Genomic DNA, 19,731 nt, shown 5'->3' with positions numbered 1-19,731 from the left:
GAACGATCACCTTTACTAGCGAACACAGATCTAGCAAGTGGTAACCAAAGAAAATTATGTGGTAACACTGCTGCCGTTTTTAAGACAGTTATTCCATTGTTGAATTCATTTTTTTGCTATTTGGATAAATTGTTAGAATTTCTTAGTTTGTATCAATAGTTTAGTAAAAGTTCTTTATATTTCAGTGCTAATACAAAATTCTTATTACGAAATGGGCAAACCGTCGTCGTCATCACTAGCAGTTAGTTAACAACTTTCTTACTACACATGCGTAGTTTGTTTATTTACAAAATTAAGGTAAAAAATATGTATATTTTACGGCGAGTGAATTCTTGGGACAAAAATGGTGCTTATCTCTCTGCTTTACAATCTTATTGCCTGTTGTAAAAGTGCTTTCTCACTACTTATAATTTTAACATCTTTTTTGTTCTATGGTAGGTACATGTTTCGTAAAAAATATGTTGATTCCTTTACATCAGCTCCAGTCACGACCAAACACTATTTAACATTCCAATTTTTATGTTTATTTTGTTGTTGTGCAATGTTATGAAAACAAAATTGTAGGTTATATTTTTTAAAATATTAGGATTAGGCCCTAAGGGTTGGAAATCTGATATCTATAATACCCACGAAAACGTATAAAAAACTTAATATAATTTTTCCAAATTTTTTCACGCTTCATATATTTTAATTCTTTCTTCATTGACTTAGTTGTTGATTACCATTCTAAAGCACTGTGGTATGAGTCTCATCTATTTTTCGTAAATACATCTGTAAAGATGATATAGAGTTGCTTGTAAGTTGATTATTTTTCAACCTTAAAAGCAATTATGTTAGAATTATCGTTTGTTCATTTGTAAAAACTTTGATATCTTGCAAGAAATGAAATTAACCCGCTGCCCAGCGCTAGCCACCATGTTATCTTAATATTAGGTGACAGTTTATAATGTCTTTTAATGTACATTTTTTATAACCTTAATCATTTGCATGTCATATTTTACTGAAAGCATGAACAATACATGTAACATTTACATTATGTAAGAATAAGTTTCTAATTATATGGCGTTGTATGCCTGCTATATGATTTTGCTTTGTAGATTAGGCTGTATGTACTTTTTTAAGTAAGAAACTATTTACATGTTAGTAATTGAATATTATGATTTTTTGAAAATTACACTAATTGTACCTATAAAAAAAATTATACATGGTTTTTCATTTTTAATATTTATAAGATTAGTCAACTAACTGCTTTCAAATCTCACATTATTACAGTAAATTTGTTGAAAATATTTTCTACATAAGTTGTCTTGTTCAAGTTGTAGTATTATTCATAATATATATTGATATGTCTATGTAATTCAATCAATTCAGTAAATTGTAGGCTAGATTCAATCTAATTTAACAATCAATAACATTTTTTTTAGAGAAAATCTGTATCCAAAAGTAAATCCAAAATGAATATAATGTTACCAAAAATGAAAGCTTCAAACAGAAAAATCAAGCGAAGAAGAAATAAAACCATAAAGAATATATTTATGCAATTAAGAAGCGAGAGTGATGCCTCAGAGAATATTTCACAAAATATCTCGATTATCTCCCTTGATAACTCATTGCATAATAGTACAGAGACTTTAAATGATAGGCCATCTAAAAGAACCCTGAGTCCATCACCAGGCAACAGGAGAAAGAGACAGAAATCCGACAGTGTTATAATATTAAATGATGAAGACCTAATAATCAATGAAGGTCTATGTCCACAGACACCTAAAAAACCATCAACCATCCAATGCTCCACACCTATAATAAACAAAGACAGTAAAACCTTATCCGAACTCATAGTGAACACATTTCCTAAAAACAATTCTTCCACAATAATAAATTTAAACAAAGACATTAATTTAACCAAACAGATTAACAGGGATTCATATTTAACAATAGATTTAACTGATGGTAATGAAGCATCTGGAAGTGTAAATAAAACAGCATCCACTAATGACACCAAAGAATCTGAGAATACTGTTATTGATTTAGTTAACACAACAGATTTACCGGATTGTTCTATTATATCTGTGACTAAACCAGATGTGTCAGAACATAGTTTGAGCGGAGAATCAGATGTTACAGTCTTAAGAAAACCGCAGCAATCAAGCACAAAGCAAATGCGTAAAATCGCGAATGGTATCGCTCAGTTAGACTCAATGGAGAAAGGCAAGCTGCTAGAGTTTATTACGGAGAAAATATTTAATGGTTGCAACATGCCAAAACATGTGAAAAAAAGTTTAACAAGTATAAAGGTTTGTATATTTTTTTTCTTATTATATTTGTAATGATTTGTAATGAAAATTCGTTGTTAAATGCAACTGGATGGAATAAATAACATGTTAAAATAACAATGCGAAAAGTACATTTGTAGTGAAAGTAAGAGTTATTGATTCCATGCATTGCATTTAAACATGAATTTTCATAAAGTTTACTCAAAAAGAATACTCAGTGGGCCTTTTCTTTTTGGAAAGATTTTTCATAATAAATCTTTACATATAATAAAATTGTAACAGGTGTGTGTCTGTACATTATAGATATTGAAGAATAACTAATATAAGCGGCCTTAAATTATATGAGCAACAAAAGCTAAAAAACAGTTTAGAATTTTGTCTATCTGTATGTTTGTACACGCATCATACTAAAAACGACTGTATGGAGTTGAATGAAGTTTTCACCAATACATTATTAGATGTGTAACTTAAAATATTTTCATGCAAGGCCCATGAAAAAGCTAATAATAAATAATATTAAAAAAAGGCTACCAAAACCTTAATATAACTTTGAATATAAATTACAGGACTCAATCACTACAAACAGTGATGAAAATGATCGGATAAAGAAAATTTTGTTGGGTCAGTCACCATCAAGAAATAGTGTGGGAAGTAACATATACCATCCCGACAGAGGCAATAATAATAAGTCTGGGCTGCGAATGATTGTCATAGATGGTAGCAATGTGGCTATGGAGTAAGTTAATGCTTTAGATTTAAACTTTGAGTAGTTAGTGCATGTACTGCGAATTCATGATGTCTCTTAACCAACTCATTGAGCAATCAAGTTACTTGCCAGAGTTATTGTTCTTTGTAATAAAGAAAATTTTGTAAAGATGTTTGCATGTATTTTAGAAGTAAACTAAAACACCTGAACGATTATGGAGAAAATTTGGCACACACAAAATGGACATTGTACAAAGATATAGGCATCTTTTTATCACGAAAGGTAAATGAAACTGTGGGGCTTTTGTTCCTGTATCGTTCCTTCAAGGGGATGAAATCGCGAGCTATACCTATTACCTAGTATACTACTATATGTGACTGCCAGGAGTACGACTACCCTGCTGAAATCCTAGGCTCGAATCTATGGTAGGACCAAATATAATTGTGACTGGATTTATCCATCTTAAAAATAACTCAATCGTGGGTTCAGGAGTCAGGAAGTTAGCGGTGTGATACTCCTGTGCCTCGGAAAGCTAATGCCGCCGGTCCTGCGCCTGATCTCTCTCCGGTCATGTTGGATTGCCGTCTCACCAAAATATGAGACACTTGTGTATTATAATATCCCTGCATACCTAGTTGATCTCCGTTGAGATTGGCCGCCGTTGCCATATGTAATAATCTTGATCTCTATTTGTAATTACAGGCACGGGAAAGGAAAAGTGTTTTCTGTAGCTGGCTTGAAGATATGTATAGATTATTTTTTAAAGCGTGGACATAGAGTTAAGGCGTTTGTGCCCAGATTCAGGTATGGTTTCTTATATTAGGTAGATCTACCCGCAAAGTAGTTAGAAATCTGTAGGTAAATATCAAGATTCAGTACACATTTGTAAATAAAAGTGAACCGAGCAGTCTGTTTTAGCAGGTTTGTTGGGTTATATAAAACAAGCAGGTTTATTTATTTAAAGTCTTTATTGTAGATCAAGTCATAGAGAAAAGTAAATATTAGACATTAGTAAAGTATATATTAGACATTAGGATCCAACGGGAAATACAAATGGCGGTCTTATCGCTATCGGCGATTTCTTTCAGACTGGTTGCTGATTATAGAGTAGCTCAAAGAGGTGTATGTAATGTATCGCTTATCTGGGCATCTCTAACGGCTTAAGACGCCATAGGCTGTCCCCGAAAGAATATGTAGCAACAGTTAATAAAGAGAAAGTCTCATGACGGACTCACAAGTAAAATTATAACATTAAACCAAACAATGTCACTACTAAGGCGATACCGTGCAAATGGTCTCCATACCAAATGCACGCCTAGCGCTTGGAGACATTGTCGCAAGCCGAGGAACACAATGTAGTGGTAATCTGTACATTGCGCCTCAATAGCTAGCGGACATTGATTGACCCTCCCATCCTAAGAACCCTTTTCCTTTCCCCTCTTCTCCTCAATTTCCCCTTCCGGGCCGCTGTAGATGATAAGCCTGGGGTGCCAGTATCCCATTAACAGGAGCCCTCGGTGATTCTGCAGCGGTTCCAAAAAAAACTAAGCAAAGAGAGTTTATTTAATATAGGGTAATATACAACGCCATCTCGTCAACATCACTGGAACTAGAGAGGATCGATGTGGTATTGACATAATTGTAGTGATAATGCACAGCAATCACGCTAGATGGCGATAGTCAATTCTAAGTTGCGGTAAAGAATTTGCGCGCGGTACACAGTATATATACCACGAATAAGAAACATCAGAGCGGCCGTAGCCGGTCAAGCGCAACATCTGCCATCATCGGGAGATCTTCCCTACCGTAGAGAAACTCAACCATGTGTTCCTTAGAGTGGTGACTACTTTTACGCCGCTACAAATATGTTATGGTCACCCATGAACATCTAAATTGCAAAGATAACTTAGAATTTTGCAGACCTGTAAGAAAATGGAGGCTGGGAGAGTAAATAACATTGATTGTATTAAAGTTAAAACAGTCGATTCCTTTTTTTAAGTCTAACTAGTCACATCAAACTCAATAGCTAAACTGCCAATTATTCTGCTAAGCAATGGCACTATCGCAATTAGAGAGGCTATAGACCTCTACTGTTTGAACCCCTTTACAGGTGTAAGTACGGTAAGAGTACGGACCCGAGACTCCTGGACCACCTCGAGAGGCAGGGGATGGTCGTGTACACCCCCTCCAGGGAAATAAAGGGGAAAACTATCACGCCTTACGATGACAGGTTAGTTCACTTGTTTATTGGTGTGTGTGTGTGCATACATGTATTTAATTAATTAATTTGTATTGTTATAATTGGTAAATAACAGTACATATTTTTATAATATAGCTGGCGAAATGTGGATGTGATAACACCTGTGAAATAAGCATGATGCTTTTTTTTTGTTTTGCCTTAATAGGCACACCAGCAAGCGGTCCCATGGACTTTGCAATGTCAGAGGCACAGCAAGCCGTTGCCTACCTATATCTATATATATAGTTCTAATTTTTCCACTGTCCAGTCATTATTAACAAAATTGAGCATATTTGGTTTAGATGACAAAATAGGACTCACTTTTATCCTATTAATTATTTAACATAATTTCTTTTATGAAATAAATATCAAACTTATAATATTATGCTTATAATTTTCAGATACATAATTCAATGTGCAGCCGAGTTTGACGGTGTTATAGTAACCGGAGACAACTACAGAGACTTGGCAGACGAAAATTCAAAATGGCGATTTGTTATAGAAAATAGACTGTTGCCTTTCACTTGGGTGGACGATATGATAATGTTCCCTAAAGATCCCCTGGGGAGGAATGGACCGACCCTGCAAAAGTTTTTGAGCCATTGAAATTGTGATAAAACTTTATTTATAAAGAGTATTCAGAGTATAGCGTGCTGGATAATATCGTCTTAAACTGTCAAAATGTATGGATAGCGATATAATATTATCTACGAGTGCTTATGGTTTTAATTTGTTTATATTATAATTTAGTGTGAAGTGCATCTCATGTGGCGAGTAAAGATATTTGCAAGTTGCGGTCGAAAAACAGATTTACGGTGTTTTATTAACCATAAATTTTATGATTTTTTAAACTCGTTTAATACAATATTTCGTGATTTTTTAATTTGTAATATACATTATGTGTAAAATTTTATTTGGGAGTGGATCAATGTGTTGCGCGTAACCTGCGGACATTTTTCGTCATTGCCAGTATGTCATTTTAACATAGAAAATAAGATTCCATAGGCACATAATTTATTTATTTAAAACGTAAATGAAAAACCATATTCAAGTTTGTTATGAAACAAACAGAAAATTAAATTTTCTGAATTTCATTTATAGTATTCTAAGTTTGTAAATTTCATTTTATGTTTTATAATAAAATGCGCTACCTCAAAAGAGTGAATTGTGGCCAAATTTTATGTTATTTATTTGATATTAATATCGGTAAATTAATTCAATCGAAATTTAGGGTCACATCTGGTTTTCAGCATTCATTAATAAATAAAGATTGAAAAAATAAAAGTTTAAAATTGGCTATAAAGAATTATTAACAGAAATATCGTATATTTATAGATTTCAAGTAATATATGGATATTGAAATGTTTTATTTAAACCATAAAATATCAATATTCAAAACATCTTGATACTTGATGCGCGTGAATATAATTATTTACTCGGTAAAGTATCGTGTTTAAATTAGACAATAGTTTAATTAAATTATAGTTTCCGAGTTGGTAGAATTGATATATTCATATTTTTTATTTGCCAAGACTGCTTCGGTGGCATTATACAACTGTATTGTACGCTGTGACTACCGCTCTGATATCTCGCCTATCATTTTACAGGGTGGACCACAAAAATGTGTGCCCTGGTTGCACCTCTACCTTTGGGGATAGAGGCTGTGTGTTTTTTTTTTCTAAATCTCATGTGTGTCTGTTGTAAACCAAGATCCTAAGTTTCATTTCTGTAATCCCATAGTATTTCACAGCGCCCGACAGAACGTTCTATTTACAGAGAAATATTTGCGCATACGCATCCGTAAATATTTACAAGATCTGAATGGTGTTGAACGGCTTTTGTTGTACTTGATACGGCGCAATACTTTTGTAGCTTATGTACAATCAGGACTATAGTAATGCAGTGTTTTTAATTCTTTTGTTTTTTTTTTACATAGTACACATAAACCTCAATAACACGGTCATTTCTATAATTTTAATTAAGATTATGATTTTTTTCCTGTTCTTTTTTCGTTAGCGTTGAACTTTGTTGCAATAACATGCGCTCAATACACATACATCATTGTAAGTCGGTATTTATAAAATAAAGATCGATGTTTAATATACTCTGCTTTTATTCATTACTCCCTTTGAATTTGAGTGGACACGTAGCCGTTGTCTTGAAAAGCTCTGTTGGTATCTAAATAAAAAAATAGATTTTATAAATAAAACCAAATATACAAATTGACTATTTTATTGAACAAAAATGTTTTGGGCGTATTATCATTGGTATACATTACAAAATATGAATCGTGCTGACAAAAAATATACTCAAACTCCACGCACTAAGCGCCATCTGGCTTTACTTAACGGCCCCGCTTTAAGCACCCAAACACTTCCCAAATTATGCCACCTAACTAACCTTTATTACCATTTTTATTCATCAATGTTGTTATTTTTACTGTTCTTTTAAAGTAGAATTAATTATTACTATAGGATTACAATGCCTTTTTTTCTCACCACAGCAAATTTAGGAATTGACATGAGATCCCAAATTACATCAAGGCTCAAATGTCATTTTGACGTGAGAATTCTTTGTTATAGTCGATCAACTTTCTTCCTTCTAAGGCACATTAAAACTACCGTTCGAGGAACAAGACGGTTGCGTTTAAAAATCGCACAAAAAATTATACGCGTCTCGCGGGGCAATCAATCACCGTAGTTAGGCCACGGCGGTCCTTTGAACCGTAAAAAAACATAGCGATAACACTTGTAAAAATATAATTCGCTATTATAAAAAAATAACAATACATCTTAAGTTTAATCTCACTTTCCTTCCCGCCAAGCTCGTATCCTTACCTCTATGCGCAGTCTTGCGATTTTTAAACAATTGTGCAAGGAAAAAATCATACATCCTTTAAAAAAAAGCATTATTAAAAAAAATATAATTATAATATTTTCCATTGTATAACACCCGACGAAAATTAATTGGGAACGCAAAAAAGTTGTCATTAAATGCTCGATTCTGCTGTAAAGCTATAACGCGTAAAATAATTAAACAATATTACTTACACTTAACGTAAAAAATACTTTACCATACCTTCCTATAACAGAAAAAGGACGGCTTTAATGTTAGCCTTTGTTTAATCTATTCAACATTTTCATTTGGAACGAAGAAATTTAACTATAAATCCTTATAAAGTAGGAAGAATTCTTACTATCTTTGTCATAGGTTTCAAGCCTTTTCTTAATTTTTTTATTCAATACAGATTTTTCTTTTAATTATTAACAGGAGAATAATTCTAGAAATGTAAAGGTAGAAAATGGAAAATTCTTCCTACTAATTAAACATATAAAGATTAACAGTTCTGAAAGGAAGTAATTTTTTGGCACTACTGACACTAAAACATATAAAAAATTATAAAAAGCTGACAATAGCAACACTTAAAAGGTAATATCTAAGCGATAAATGTACCAGTGAGTTATGTACTTATTTGAAATAGACAGACTATTATGCGTCATTTGATCTAGATTTTGAACCTGTAGGACAATTTTTATAGTATTAATCTTTATTTTTACAAAGTAAATGGTTTATGAATTTTCTTAGTAAAATCAAACATTTAAATAACTGTACTCAAGTTTGCTAATTGTCGCTTAGATATAATTGTCTTACAAGCGTCGATATTGATTACATAACAATTTATAACGAAGTAGATTAATGACACACAACATAACAAAACTCACTACTGAGTAAAAAAATTCGTAGCGACATGCATACTAGCCTATTGCGAAGATTACTACACATTTTTTACTTCCTACTAGTTTTTGCTCGCGTTTACACAGCGCAAATAACGGAAGCTCTCAAAAGGAATAAATTTACCACGCTTTTCCTACATTTTTCTTTGATTCTGTGCGTCTATTGGTCTTAGAGTGATGTTATATAGCCTATCTTGTCTCAATAAATGAGCTATCCAACACTAAAATATTTTTTTTCAATTCGAACCAGTAGTTCCTAATATTAGCGCTTCAAAACAAACAAACTCGTCAGTTTTATATAATAGTATAGATTCGGATGTAACGCAGTTGAATTATTACTACTGGAACTTACCATACGAATTGAAATAAAACTATTTTTAAAGATTTTATCGCGGTGTTTTATATTATATTTTTTTCTAAACGTTTTGAAGACTTCGTTGTAGCGAGGCGGACTGAGATGTTGGTCATCCGAAAATTCAAAATTACAATATCTACCTACATTTTACAATTATATTTTTTATTTTTGTTGACAGTCCAATCTACACAGAATGAGCTCACAGTGATAAAATCCGTAAAAATAGTTATATTTCAATGTCTAACATTCGCGTAAACATAAGAAATCATGACTATACAAATATTTAATTAAGAATTAAGTATAGAGCAAGATGGGGATTAACAAATTTTCGATTTCACATTTAAAAATAGTTTGAATCACCCATCTTGCGTAAAGGAAATGCTGTAATAAGGCAGTCGACTAAACAACTGAATTAGATCTTTTAAAAAATTTTTAGGTCCATTTGTGTCATATCGTAGAACAATCAGTAGCAAATTCAATTATTTTGATATTAAAATTCACCATGATTCAATTATTATAATAAGCAACCGGAATATTTGTGTAGTTTTACAACTGTTTCTCTCGTAATGTATGAGACATGACAGATTTTCATTCGTTATTATACATTTATTTAGAATTTCATACAGTTAATAGCGACTTCAAAAAGGAGGTTATCAATGCGACGTTTTTTTTTACAATATGTAGCCAACTGCCGTATTACAAGTTAGTATTATATTCGTAATATGGCGAGGGAGCAGCAACTACTTTTAGTCGATAAAATCTACTAAGAATGCCACTATCCTAGCCGAAACAAAATCGACTTCAGACTATAAAGTATAATGAAATTCATACATTCAAATATTGAAAACCAATGAGATATTTACATGATTCATTCTAACCGCCATTTTCAATAAATGATCCCAATCGCTTTATTCAATCTCAAAAATGGACCAATCAGAACAAAGTATTTTTGACACGCTTACAAATGAGTTATTTTGATTGGTTCATTCTGGGAATCGGATTGGAGATTGATATTGGGATTATTTATTGAAAATGTGTGTTAATATGTACATTTCGGGTTTACGCAGTTGTGCAAGGCTTAAGAGGTGGTGGGTGTTAGGGTCTTAGCTAAATTTAGACTTGCAAATTCTCGCAGCAATATATTACGAAACAATTTCCAGATGCGTTTACTAGCGGCAATATTGCAATAATATTGTACAAATCCAACTCGCCGCAAGTCCCGCAAGCTTTACAGAAGTCAGATGCCATAAATACACAAGTTTACATGTTAAACATTGTTTCCAAGTTTCCTTGTTAATGTAAAATCCATTTTACGTTGTCAGTGAAAAAATTAAGATAACACAAGTTACATAATTAAAGGTCCAACAATTACTTATATTGATAAAATATGACCCTGACCTGACCTGCACAACTGTGAAGCCAAAATCCTTTGACTCATACAAAAATATTCGATAATGGCCTTTCAATACAACGAATTCCAATCCGTTTTATTTATTCTATTTTATAATACATTAGTATCAAATATATATTAAACCAATAATAGCAATATTACACGCCAATGTAAATTCAAAAGCCAAGCACGGAAGGTTGAAATTCGTAACACGAGAATTTTGAAAGATGCTAGACATTACAATTGTAATCATTACGCTAAACATATAGTTTAACAGTATTTACTTTAAAACTATTACTGTCCGTTACTTTTGTAGTCTGCGCTATTTTGAAGAGTTTTAGGCAAACCTTACACATTCAAGCAAATATTAAATGAATAATATTATATTTGTATTCACATGCTATTATTTTCAATATACAATCCAAATACCTTGTTTTAATCTATCTCACAAATGGACCAATCAGAACAACGTTTTGTGACATGATTACAAATGACTTATTTTTATTGGTTCATTCAGAATCGGGTTAAAGATTGAGATTGAGATCGTTTATTGAAATCGGATATAATTATCTCGTTTATTGAAAATGGCTGTTAGTAATTATTATTATTGTATACACAAGTACATTAAGCATTCTGTTACCTTAATTTATTCGTATGACCATTAAAACCAGTTAAGACTAACTCTGTCTCCGATAGCCCGAGACACATGCTATGCATATGAATTTATTTTTAATAGAATTAAGTGTCTGTAACTGTTTTCAATTTAAATTTATTTATGATTTTTATGCTAATAAAAATATTTTATATTATGCAATATAATTCAAATCTTGATTGAATGTGAACGATCCACCTAAAACAAGTTTAAATTGCTATCAACACAACCATACTTTTCATTATATTTACTGGAATGCCTCTGTCTTAACACTTTACCCAAACAAGCATGCTTCACATATAAATTTCACTGACTAAAAAGTTATTCAATTCGTCAACATTTTTGCAGAAGTTTTCTTCTGTGTTCTTGATTTTCATTTGGACTTTAATTACCAAACATTATTGTTTAGTTAGTTCGATCGGCTAGATATCCCACTCGCTCAATTCCTGGCGCAAAACCCGGGACAAACGCCAGGCCAAAGCGTCAGTCACGCGTCTTCCTTGGGCGACATTTGGTCTAACTTCAACTGTTCCAATTGCAACTGTCGTCTTATCGACCCTAATTGCGTCAAAATGCTTATATTCTTACCCTCATCGTTTGGCAAAGATTTCAAAATATTCTTCTGCACCGCAGGCACCTTCCATTTATCCTCAACTTTCTTCATCGCTTCGCTTAGGTTATTATTTTGTACATTCTCCGTATTTTTCACCGGCGAATGCCTCAACACCGGTATGGAGTCATCGATACTCGGATATTTATAATCAAGACTCTCTGTCAAATAATTTTTGTTCTTATCCTCCTTTATGTTATAGTTCAAATTTCTTCGGAGGTACGAGTCGACGTCATAGTTGGGCGAGAATAAGGAATTATCGGATATGTTTATGGAGAATGGTTTCTTTTTGTCCGTCCGAGGGTACTGCGGCGGTAACTTCGACTGGCTGTCGCTTTTCGTTGTGGATTTCTTGCGCGGTTGTGTTTTGACTTTGTTGAGTTTTTGTTGTTCCGAATCGATCTCCTTTTGCATTTCTATGCGCTTGTTCTTATATTCTATTGCGTTTTCAGTAATCTGGAAGAAATTCTTAGTTTATTAAAAACTTCATTTATGTAGTGAAGTTCCGTTTCATAATTTTATTCCTGAACATTGGAACAATTACACATTATTCTGGAATGGTTTTAAACTCCGATGACTTTAATGTTGGAGTGAGTTTTAACGTGAGCGGCGAGAAATTTTACACAAACTCAAGCCTTTTATCCTCAAAGGTAAGGTAGAGGCGCAACTAGTGCACCTACTTTCCCCTGTGTATATTCTGTCCCATAATGCGATAGGGGTAGGGGAAATTTTTATAATTGTATATGCCAGTATTGACAGACGAGCTAGCGGCCCGCCTGATGGTAAGCGGCCACCGTTGCTCATGGACTCGGCTATGCTAGGGATATAGACAAGCCGCTGCCTACCGTAGAGACAATACAATTTTTTTATATGTCAACTTATACATATCAATTTTTTTATATATATATGATCAACGTATTACTTTGAACAGGGAATCTTTTTATTTTCCAATGTTACAGTCCAGTACCTGCGTGTCGAGGTGTAGTTGTTTCCCTCGCTCGCGGTCCTGCGCCACCCGCAGCATCCGCAGCTGCTCTTCCAGACGACGCATCTCTGCCTGCTCCAGCAATCTGTTGCGAAATAAACATTGTCATTTACAGCTATAATAAACGACGAAGTGATAAGAAAAAATATATCGAAAAACAAATTATGCTTTTCGAACAAATTACACATATTTATTTAATTTTTATGAAGTTTTGTTTCAATATGGGAGCATCAAAGGGAACATTTATTTTTGTGACTACATGATATTTTTAACAAGGTTATAAAATTTTATTGTTTTATAAATTCATACTTCTCTCTAGATTTCCTTTCTTCCTTTATCCTCTGTTGTTCCATTATTTGGTTTTTGAGTTCTTGTTGGTAAAACTGGCGCCTTTCCGCCGCCTCCTGAAACATTAACCATTTGTAACTTGCGGACGGCGGCTGACAGTGATCGAGAGGCCTAAGCGACGTTCTCTTAGCACTCGCCCATAAAGATACGTACTTAATAGGTTTAAACTTGTCGGCAATTCCGACTAAAAATACGTGAGTGAAAATATGTTGCTAACTAGTAACTTAAGTTATAAATTTCTAAAAATAATCTCCTAGTGCAGTTAAGATAGTAAGTTTCTCGTATGTGTAGCCTGGTTGGGTACGTACTATGTATATCTACTTGCCAATTACCCTCAGGCGAAAGGCTTGGTAGTCTTTTGATTTAAATGCTCAAAAATATATCGACGGTTGAAAAGCTAATTGTCTTAAGCGACATTTTCTTGCGACACTAAGTTACATACATATTTGAAATCAGCACTTTTTTTACCGACTTGAAAAAAGGAGGAGGTTCTCAATTGGACTAAAGGTTTTTTTGTTGTGTGTTTGTTACACGATTACTCCGCCATTTGTAGATCGATTTTCATAATTCGTTTTTTGTTCGAAAGCGGATACTTCTGAAATGGTCCCATAGTCACCAAGTCAGGATCTGATGATTGGATCCTGGAGAAAACGAGAGCAACCCTGAAATTGTATAGGCCCACACATCGTTTTTCGCAAATTTTATGAATCTATATTTTTTTTATATAGTTAAAATTTTTCGAAAAAAAGTCGCCAAGTCAATTAGCCTGTCAACCGTCTATATATATTACCTTCTCAGCCTGTAGGTTGCGTAGTTGTATAGCGTCCGCGTCGAATATGGACGGCATGTGTGTGTGACGCAACTCCGATAGTAACTTGTCCTGGTTGGAACGCTTCACCAGGCTCGCGGTTAGTGGAAGCTCTGGAAAATATCATTGGATGTGATTCGATTTTATGGGTTTGTTATTGTTGAAGGTTTTATATATATTATTAATTTAGCTGGCTGATATTGTAAATGTCATTGTAGTTTCAATAGCGATGGAAAATAACGAGAACAAAAATGATGTTACTATTATACATACGACGTAGCGTAAAACTCACCTAATAGTAAATAAAGTCTGATCTGTTTATAAATTCTAAGGGCGTTATTACACTGCAGTATATCTCATTCCTAACAGTTATAAAATTAAACATTGAAAATTTGCTATAATGAACGGAGTCAGAAGTATTTTTTTTATTGAACATCAGTGAAGTTTAGTGTAGGAAAAAGTACAATATTCTTTTATGAAATAAAAAACTCATTATTTGATTTTATTATTTAAACACTGTAAAACATTGCATATTTTACGTACTGCATGTAATCTATACTATTATATAAAGCTGAAGAGTTTGTTTGTTTGTTTGTTTGTTTGTTTGTTTGTTTGTTTGAACGCGCTAATCTCAGGAACTACCGGTCCAAACTGAAAAATTCTTTTTGCGTTGGATAGCCCTTTGTTCGTGGAGTGCTATAGGCTATATATCATCACGCTATACCCAATAGGAGCGGGGCAGTAATGGCTAATCTCAGGAACTACCGGTCCAAACTGAAAAATTCTTTTTGCGTTGGATAGCCCTTTATTCGTGGAGTGCTATAGGCTATATATCATCACGCTATACCCAATAGGAGCGGGGCAGTAATGGCTAATCTCAGGAACTACCGGTCTAAACTGAAAAATTCTTTTTGCGTTAGATAGCCCTTTATTCGTGGAGAGCTATAGGCTATATATAATCACGCTATATTCAATAGGAGCGGAGCAGTAATGGCTAATCTCAGGAACTACCGATTCGAACTGAAAAAATATTTTTGTGTTGGATAGCCCTTTATTTGTGGACCGCTATAAGCTATATATCATCACGCTATGACCAATAGGAGCGGAGCAGTAATGGCTAATCTCAAGAACTACCGGTTTGAATTGAAAAATCTTTTTGTGTTGGATAGCCCTTTGTTCCTGGAGTGCTATAGGCTATATATCATCATGCTATAACCAATAGGAGCGGAGCAGTAATGAAAAATGTTGCAAAAACGGGGAAAATTATGAGTTTTGAGAGCTTCCGTTGCCTGCGCTGCGTAAACGGTTAAAGTTATGCAACAATGATGTATGACGGGATTGTTTCACTTAAAAGTTCTAAATAATATAACAAAGTCCCCCGCTGCATCTGTCTGCCTTAACGTGTTAAACTCAAAAACTACCTAACGTATTAAGATGAAATTTGGTATGGAGACAGTTTGAGACCCTGGGGAGAACATAGGCTCCCGGGAAACTACTATTTTTATAACGGAAAACTTTAGCCTGAAAAACTTTATAACGCGGGCGGAGCCGCGAGCAAAAGCTAGTACTATTATATAAAGCTGAAGAGTTTGTTTGTTTGTTTGTTTGTTTGTTTGTTTGAACGCGCTAAACTCAGGAACTACCGGTCCAAACTGAAAAATTCTTTTTGCGTTGGATAGCCCTATGTTCGTGGAGTGCTATAGGCTATATATCATCACGCTATACCCAATAGGAGCGGAGCAGTAATGCCTAATCTCAGGAACTACCGGTCCGAACTGAAAAATTCTTTTTGCGTTGGATAGTCCTTTGTTCTTGAAGTGCTATAGGCTATATATCATCACGCTATACCCAATAGGAGCGGAGTAGTAATGACTAATCTCAGGAACTACCGATCCAAACTGAAAAAATATTTTTGCGTTGGATAGCCTTTTGTTCGTGGAGTGCTATAGGCTATATATCATTACGCTATACCCAATAGGAGCAATGCAGTAATGGCTAATCTCAGGTACTACCGGTTCGAACTAAAAAAATCATTTTGTATTGGATAGCCCTTTGTTCGTGAAGTGCTATAGGCTATATATCATCACGCTATGACCAACAGGAGCAGAGCAGTAATGGCTAATCTCAGAAACTAGGAGTTTGAACTGAATAATTCTTTTTGTGTTGGATAGCCCTTTGTTCCTGGAATGCTATAGGCTATATATATCATCACGTTATGCCTAATAGGAGCGGAGCAGTAATCGCTAATCTCAGGAACTACCGGTTCGAACTGAAAAAATATTTTTGTGTTGGATAGCCCTTTGTTCCTGGAGTGCTATAGGTTATATATCGTCACGCTATGACCAATAGGAGCGGAGCAGTAATGAAACATGATGCAAAAACGGGGACAATTTATTAGTTTTGAGAGCTTCTGTTGGGTGCGCTGCGTAAACGGTTAAAGTTATGCAACAATAATGACGGGATTGTTTCTCTCAAAAAGTTCTACAAAAATATATCATAAGACAAAGTCCCCCGCTGCATCGGTCTGCCCGAACGTGTTAAACTCAAAAACTACCCAACGTATTAGGATAAAATTTGGTACGGAGACAGTTTCAGACCCTGGGAAGAACATAGGCTCCCGGGAAAATATATAGCGTGACTTTTATAACGGAAAACTTTAGGCCGAAAAACTTTATAACGCGGGCGGAGCCGCGGGCAAAAGCTAGTAATCAAATAAACAGAAAACATTGGTAAGGTGGGCGCAATGACTTACCGGATCGTGTTTTGTTATGTTCGAGGCGCGGCTCGGTTTTCGGTTCGTCGCGCGGCTTGTGCACGGGCTCGGAGCGCGGCGCGTGGCGCGGGGCGGGGCGCGGGTGTGCCACGTGCGTGTGATGCGCATGCGCATTGTGAGTGGGTTCGTGCTCGGCCGCCGCTCGTGGCGACAGCTCCCGCTCCGCTTGGGTCATGCCACATGGCGCCGTCCACGGACACACCTTCAACAATTAATAATAATTATTATTCTTAACATAATATAATATTTAAATAATATCAAACATTTTAATATAAAACTACATTCTACCCTGTCCTCAACACCTACCAATGCAAAACGCAAACAAAAATCCACAATCACACACATTTGAAAGACACAATGTACTTGCAATATCTCCCAGGCATAACGCATAACAATTTTAAAGCATACTTTTCATCAACACTATATAATTTCAGCTTTTTTGAAATATATTCGTAACTGACCCTGTAGAGCTCCGCATCGTCGGTCTGAACAGCTACGGAGAGAGGTTTCGTGAGCCCGTTCACTTGCACGCCGGTGTCCACCTTACTAGAAACAGTACAAACTTTACTCATTGTGTATCACACCGTATGTAAGCTCGTATAATACGCTCTTGTACGCGCTTATACCAGTTATAATTGTACCTATAATATAGTTAGTTGCTAGGAAGTGGAGAAAAGACTAATGAACGCCATCTTATACCTACGCGTAATATTATTATTCAAAAATGGATTTTTCATGTTTTATTTTATTCTCTTAAATGAAGAGACGAGCTTGCTGTTCGCCTGATGGTAAGCGATACGACCGCCCATAAACAACAGAAACACCATTTAATTGACCTTGAGTTACAAAATATTGTTTGGTATTCCGCTGCGCTCGCCATCCTGAGACAGTTAAGTCTTATTATGTCCAATAGTTGGACTGTTACACTGTCTTTCACTGTAGTCATTATAATAATTTAAAAAAATGCTCACTTGGAAACGTGCGTGTTGTAGTTGAGGCTGGGCCGTCGGACTGGGCTACGTCTCTCTCGCTCTAACAGCAGTCTCTCTCTCTCCCTTTCTTCCCGCAGTCTCTCTTTCTCCTCCCGCTCGCGGCGCTCCTTCTCTGCTTGCTCTTTGGCTTCTTGTTTCTTTTTGGCTTGCTGGAAAATGGTTTGTAATTCTTTTATATAATCTCTTATACCAGAAGCCCCTTGCCCGGCCCCTGACGCCCGCCCGCGACCCCTCGATAGCCCTTATTAGTTGCTTCTTACCCCAGGCACAGGATACCGTGCAGGGGCGGCTGTGGATGTAGACTTAGACATTTTCGTCAGAGGAAGCTCGCAGTCGTCCCTAATGCGCCGAAGAGGGCCACCGCGGAGTTTTAGTTGGTATGCCGTGCGTTTTATATAGGTTAGGGACTCGGCCCGGCGGTCGCCTGAAGGACGACATCAAATCCGAGCGGCGCAACGCCGGGTCGTAAGGCACGGTGACCCCAACATAACCGCTCAGTCGCCCCCCACGAAGGCTGAGCGGTAGTCATAAGACACTTGCTCCGCGAAAACAAAAAAAAAAAAAGGCACAGGATACCGTGATGGAATACTCCAAACGCCACCAATCCACAGGTCGGATCATGTTCACACTGACTCTAGGTACCTGGTCGAGATAGTCCTTGTACTGTTGCTGCCGAAGTCTGCGCAGCGTGTTGCGTCGCCGCTCGTACTCTCCCAGCGCGAGCAACACGTCACCGGTGTTGCGTTCGGCGCGGATCAGCGGGTTGTTCGGGGAGTACTCGCCCGCCTTCAACATAACGGGGAGGCCTAGGTACCGCTGCAAATAAAAGACTTAATAAGTATCATCTATACATATTATAAAACAGCAGAATTCGGTGTGTCTACCTATACATTGAAAGAAATTAATCTTACTTAAATTACTATAAAATTTTCTCAGTTCTTGCTAATATTATAAATGGAAAATTTTGTAAAAATGTTTAGATGTTTGTTTGAACTAAACGCAGAAACCGCTGAACGGATTTGGATGGATTTTGGCACACGGATACAGAATATTTCTATATCTAATCTCTGGCATCTATGCTGCTTATTTTAATGTTTTTTTTTTTTTTTTGTAATTATATAAATACAAAAAAGAGGAATGCATAGATTAACGAAAAATGATGTCATTTGGAACAATGAAATAATACAAAAGTGACTAGCGCGTAACGCGACAATAACCTATTGTTTTGTGGCCTGTGGAACGTAATATAGCTGTATTATAAATATGATACAATAAAACAGTGATTCGCAATGTGCAGAACAAATGTTATAGACCAACTAGAATATGCTGGTCGTAAGATATAGTATTTGATAGTGACCATCGGACACACTACACAGGGTGTTACACCAGACATAGTTACCCACGTAAGTGTGTCGCGTTCAGAGATCAGACTGTATATATTCGGTTTAAACAGGCCGGCATAATTATGTCGACTGGCGAGGGTTAATCATTTCTCATCACTCGAAATTCGATCACCACTCCGCTTACCATCAGGTGCAGTGACGTCACTTTCCTGTGCTCATATAAAAAATAATTACAATATTATGCAGCTATGTAAATAAAACTCATTTGCTATTAGCTAAGTTACTTAATACATTTGTAAGCAAACTTAACGTATAAAATTTCATCAACAAGAATTCCGGTCATCACGCGCAAGCGCACTGTAATTAGCCATAATGTGTGTAATAATTAGGCAACATTCAGTGAAGTCGTAGGCATTCACATTATAAATATTCTTTTAAATTGTTAGACTGTCTCGATAGTATAGTTGTATTACGATACTACAGCTAGGGTCTCGGGTTTGATCCTCAGGTCGGGCAAACTGCT

General features: G+C 35.5%; 2 protein-coding genes across 4 annotated transcripts in view; one reads left to right on the top strand and one right to left on the bottom strand.

Annotated features, from left to right (window-relative positions):
- Positions 1-42: 42 nt before the first annotated feature.
- Positions 43-7,322, top strand: LOC115455899 (probable ribonuclease ZC3H12C). Of its 3 annotated transcripts, XM_037444192.1 has the most exons (7): positions 43-61; positions 186-297; positions 1,425-2,294; positions 2,840-3,009; positions 3,682-3,783; positions 5,090-5,209; positions 5,620-7,322. In XM_037444192.1, the coding sequence occupies exons 2-7, from the start codon at positions 268-270 to the stop codon at positions 5,822-5,824; spliced, it is 1,497 nt and encodes a 498-aa protein (XP_037300089.1). In that variant the 5' UTR covers positions 43-61; positions 186-267; the 3' UTR covers positions 5,825-7,322. The 3 variants fall into 3 exon arrangements, with proteins under 3 accessions (XP_037300089.1, XP_030040552.1, XP_037300097.1); XM_030184692.2 differs by lacking the exon at positions 43-61 and having other exon boundaries at positions 68-241; XM_037444200.1 differs by lacking the exons at positions 43-61; positions 186-297 and adding an exon at positions 328-346.
- Positions 7,323-7,434: 112 nt separating this feature from the next.
- Positions 7,435-19,731, bottom strand: part of LOC119190757 (caldesmon-like) — a 32,799-nt gene continuing 20,502 nt past the window's right edge. Inside the window, exons 3-10 of the mRNA XM_037443441.1 lie at positions 18,508-18,681; positions 17,845-18,014; positions 17,335-17,419; positions 16,853-17,075; positions 14,083-14,213; positions 13,254-13,348; positions 12,927-13,029; positions 7,435-12,415 (exon numbers count right to left, since the gene is read on the bottom strand). Of these exons, the coding sequence (XP_037299338.1) occupies positions 11,837-12,415; positions 12,927-13,029; positions 13,254-13,348; positions 14,083-14,213; positions 16,853-17,075; positions 17,335-17,419; positions 17,845-18,014; positions 18,508-18,681 (1,560 nt within the window). The 3' untranslated portion in view covers positions 7,435-11,836. The remainder of the gene's footprint in view (positions 12,416-12,926; positions 13,030-13,253; positions 13,349-14,082; positions 14,214-16,852; positions 17,076-17,334; positions 17,420-17,844; positions 18,015-18,507; positions 18,682-19,731) is intronic.

The sequence above is a fragment of the Manduca sexta genome, chromosome 5, assembly GCF_014839805.1.
Source record: "Manduca sexta isolate Smith_Timp_Sample1 chromosome 5, JHU_Msex_v1.0, whole genome shotgun sequence".
Taxonomy (NCBI): Eukaryota; Metazoa; Arthropoda; class Insecta; order Lepidoptera; family Sphingidae; genus Manduca; species Manduca sexta.
The sequence above is the reverse complement of the archived record's forward strand: the minus strand, read 5'-3'. Positions and strand labels throughout refer to the sequence as shown.

Excerpts from the sequence above, each read along its gene's own strand:
- LOC115455899 (XM_037444192.1), top strand. The coding sequence starts at position 268 with ATGCGTAGTTTGTTTATTTACAAAATTAAG. Across the intron at positions 3,010-3,681 it reads GGTAGCAATGTGGCTATGGA|GCACGGGAAAGGAAAAGTGT; the intron begins GTAAGTTAATGC and ends TTGTAATTACAG. Across the intron at positions 5,210-5,619 it reads ATCACGCCTTACGATGACAG|ATACATAATTCAATGTGCAG; the intron begins GTTAGTTCACTT and ends TATAATTTTCAG.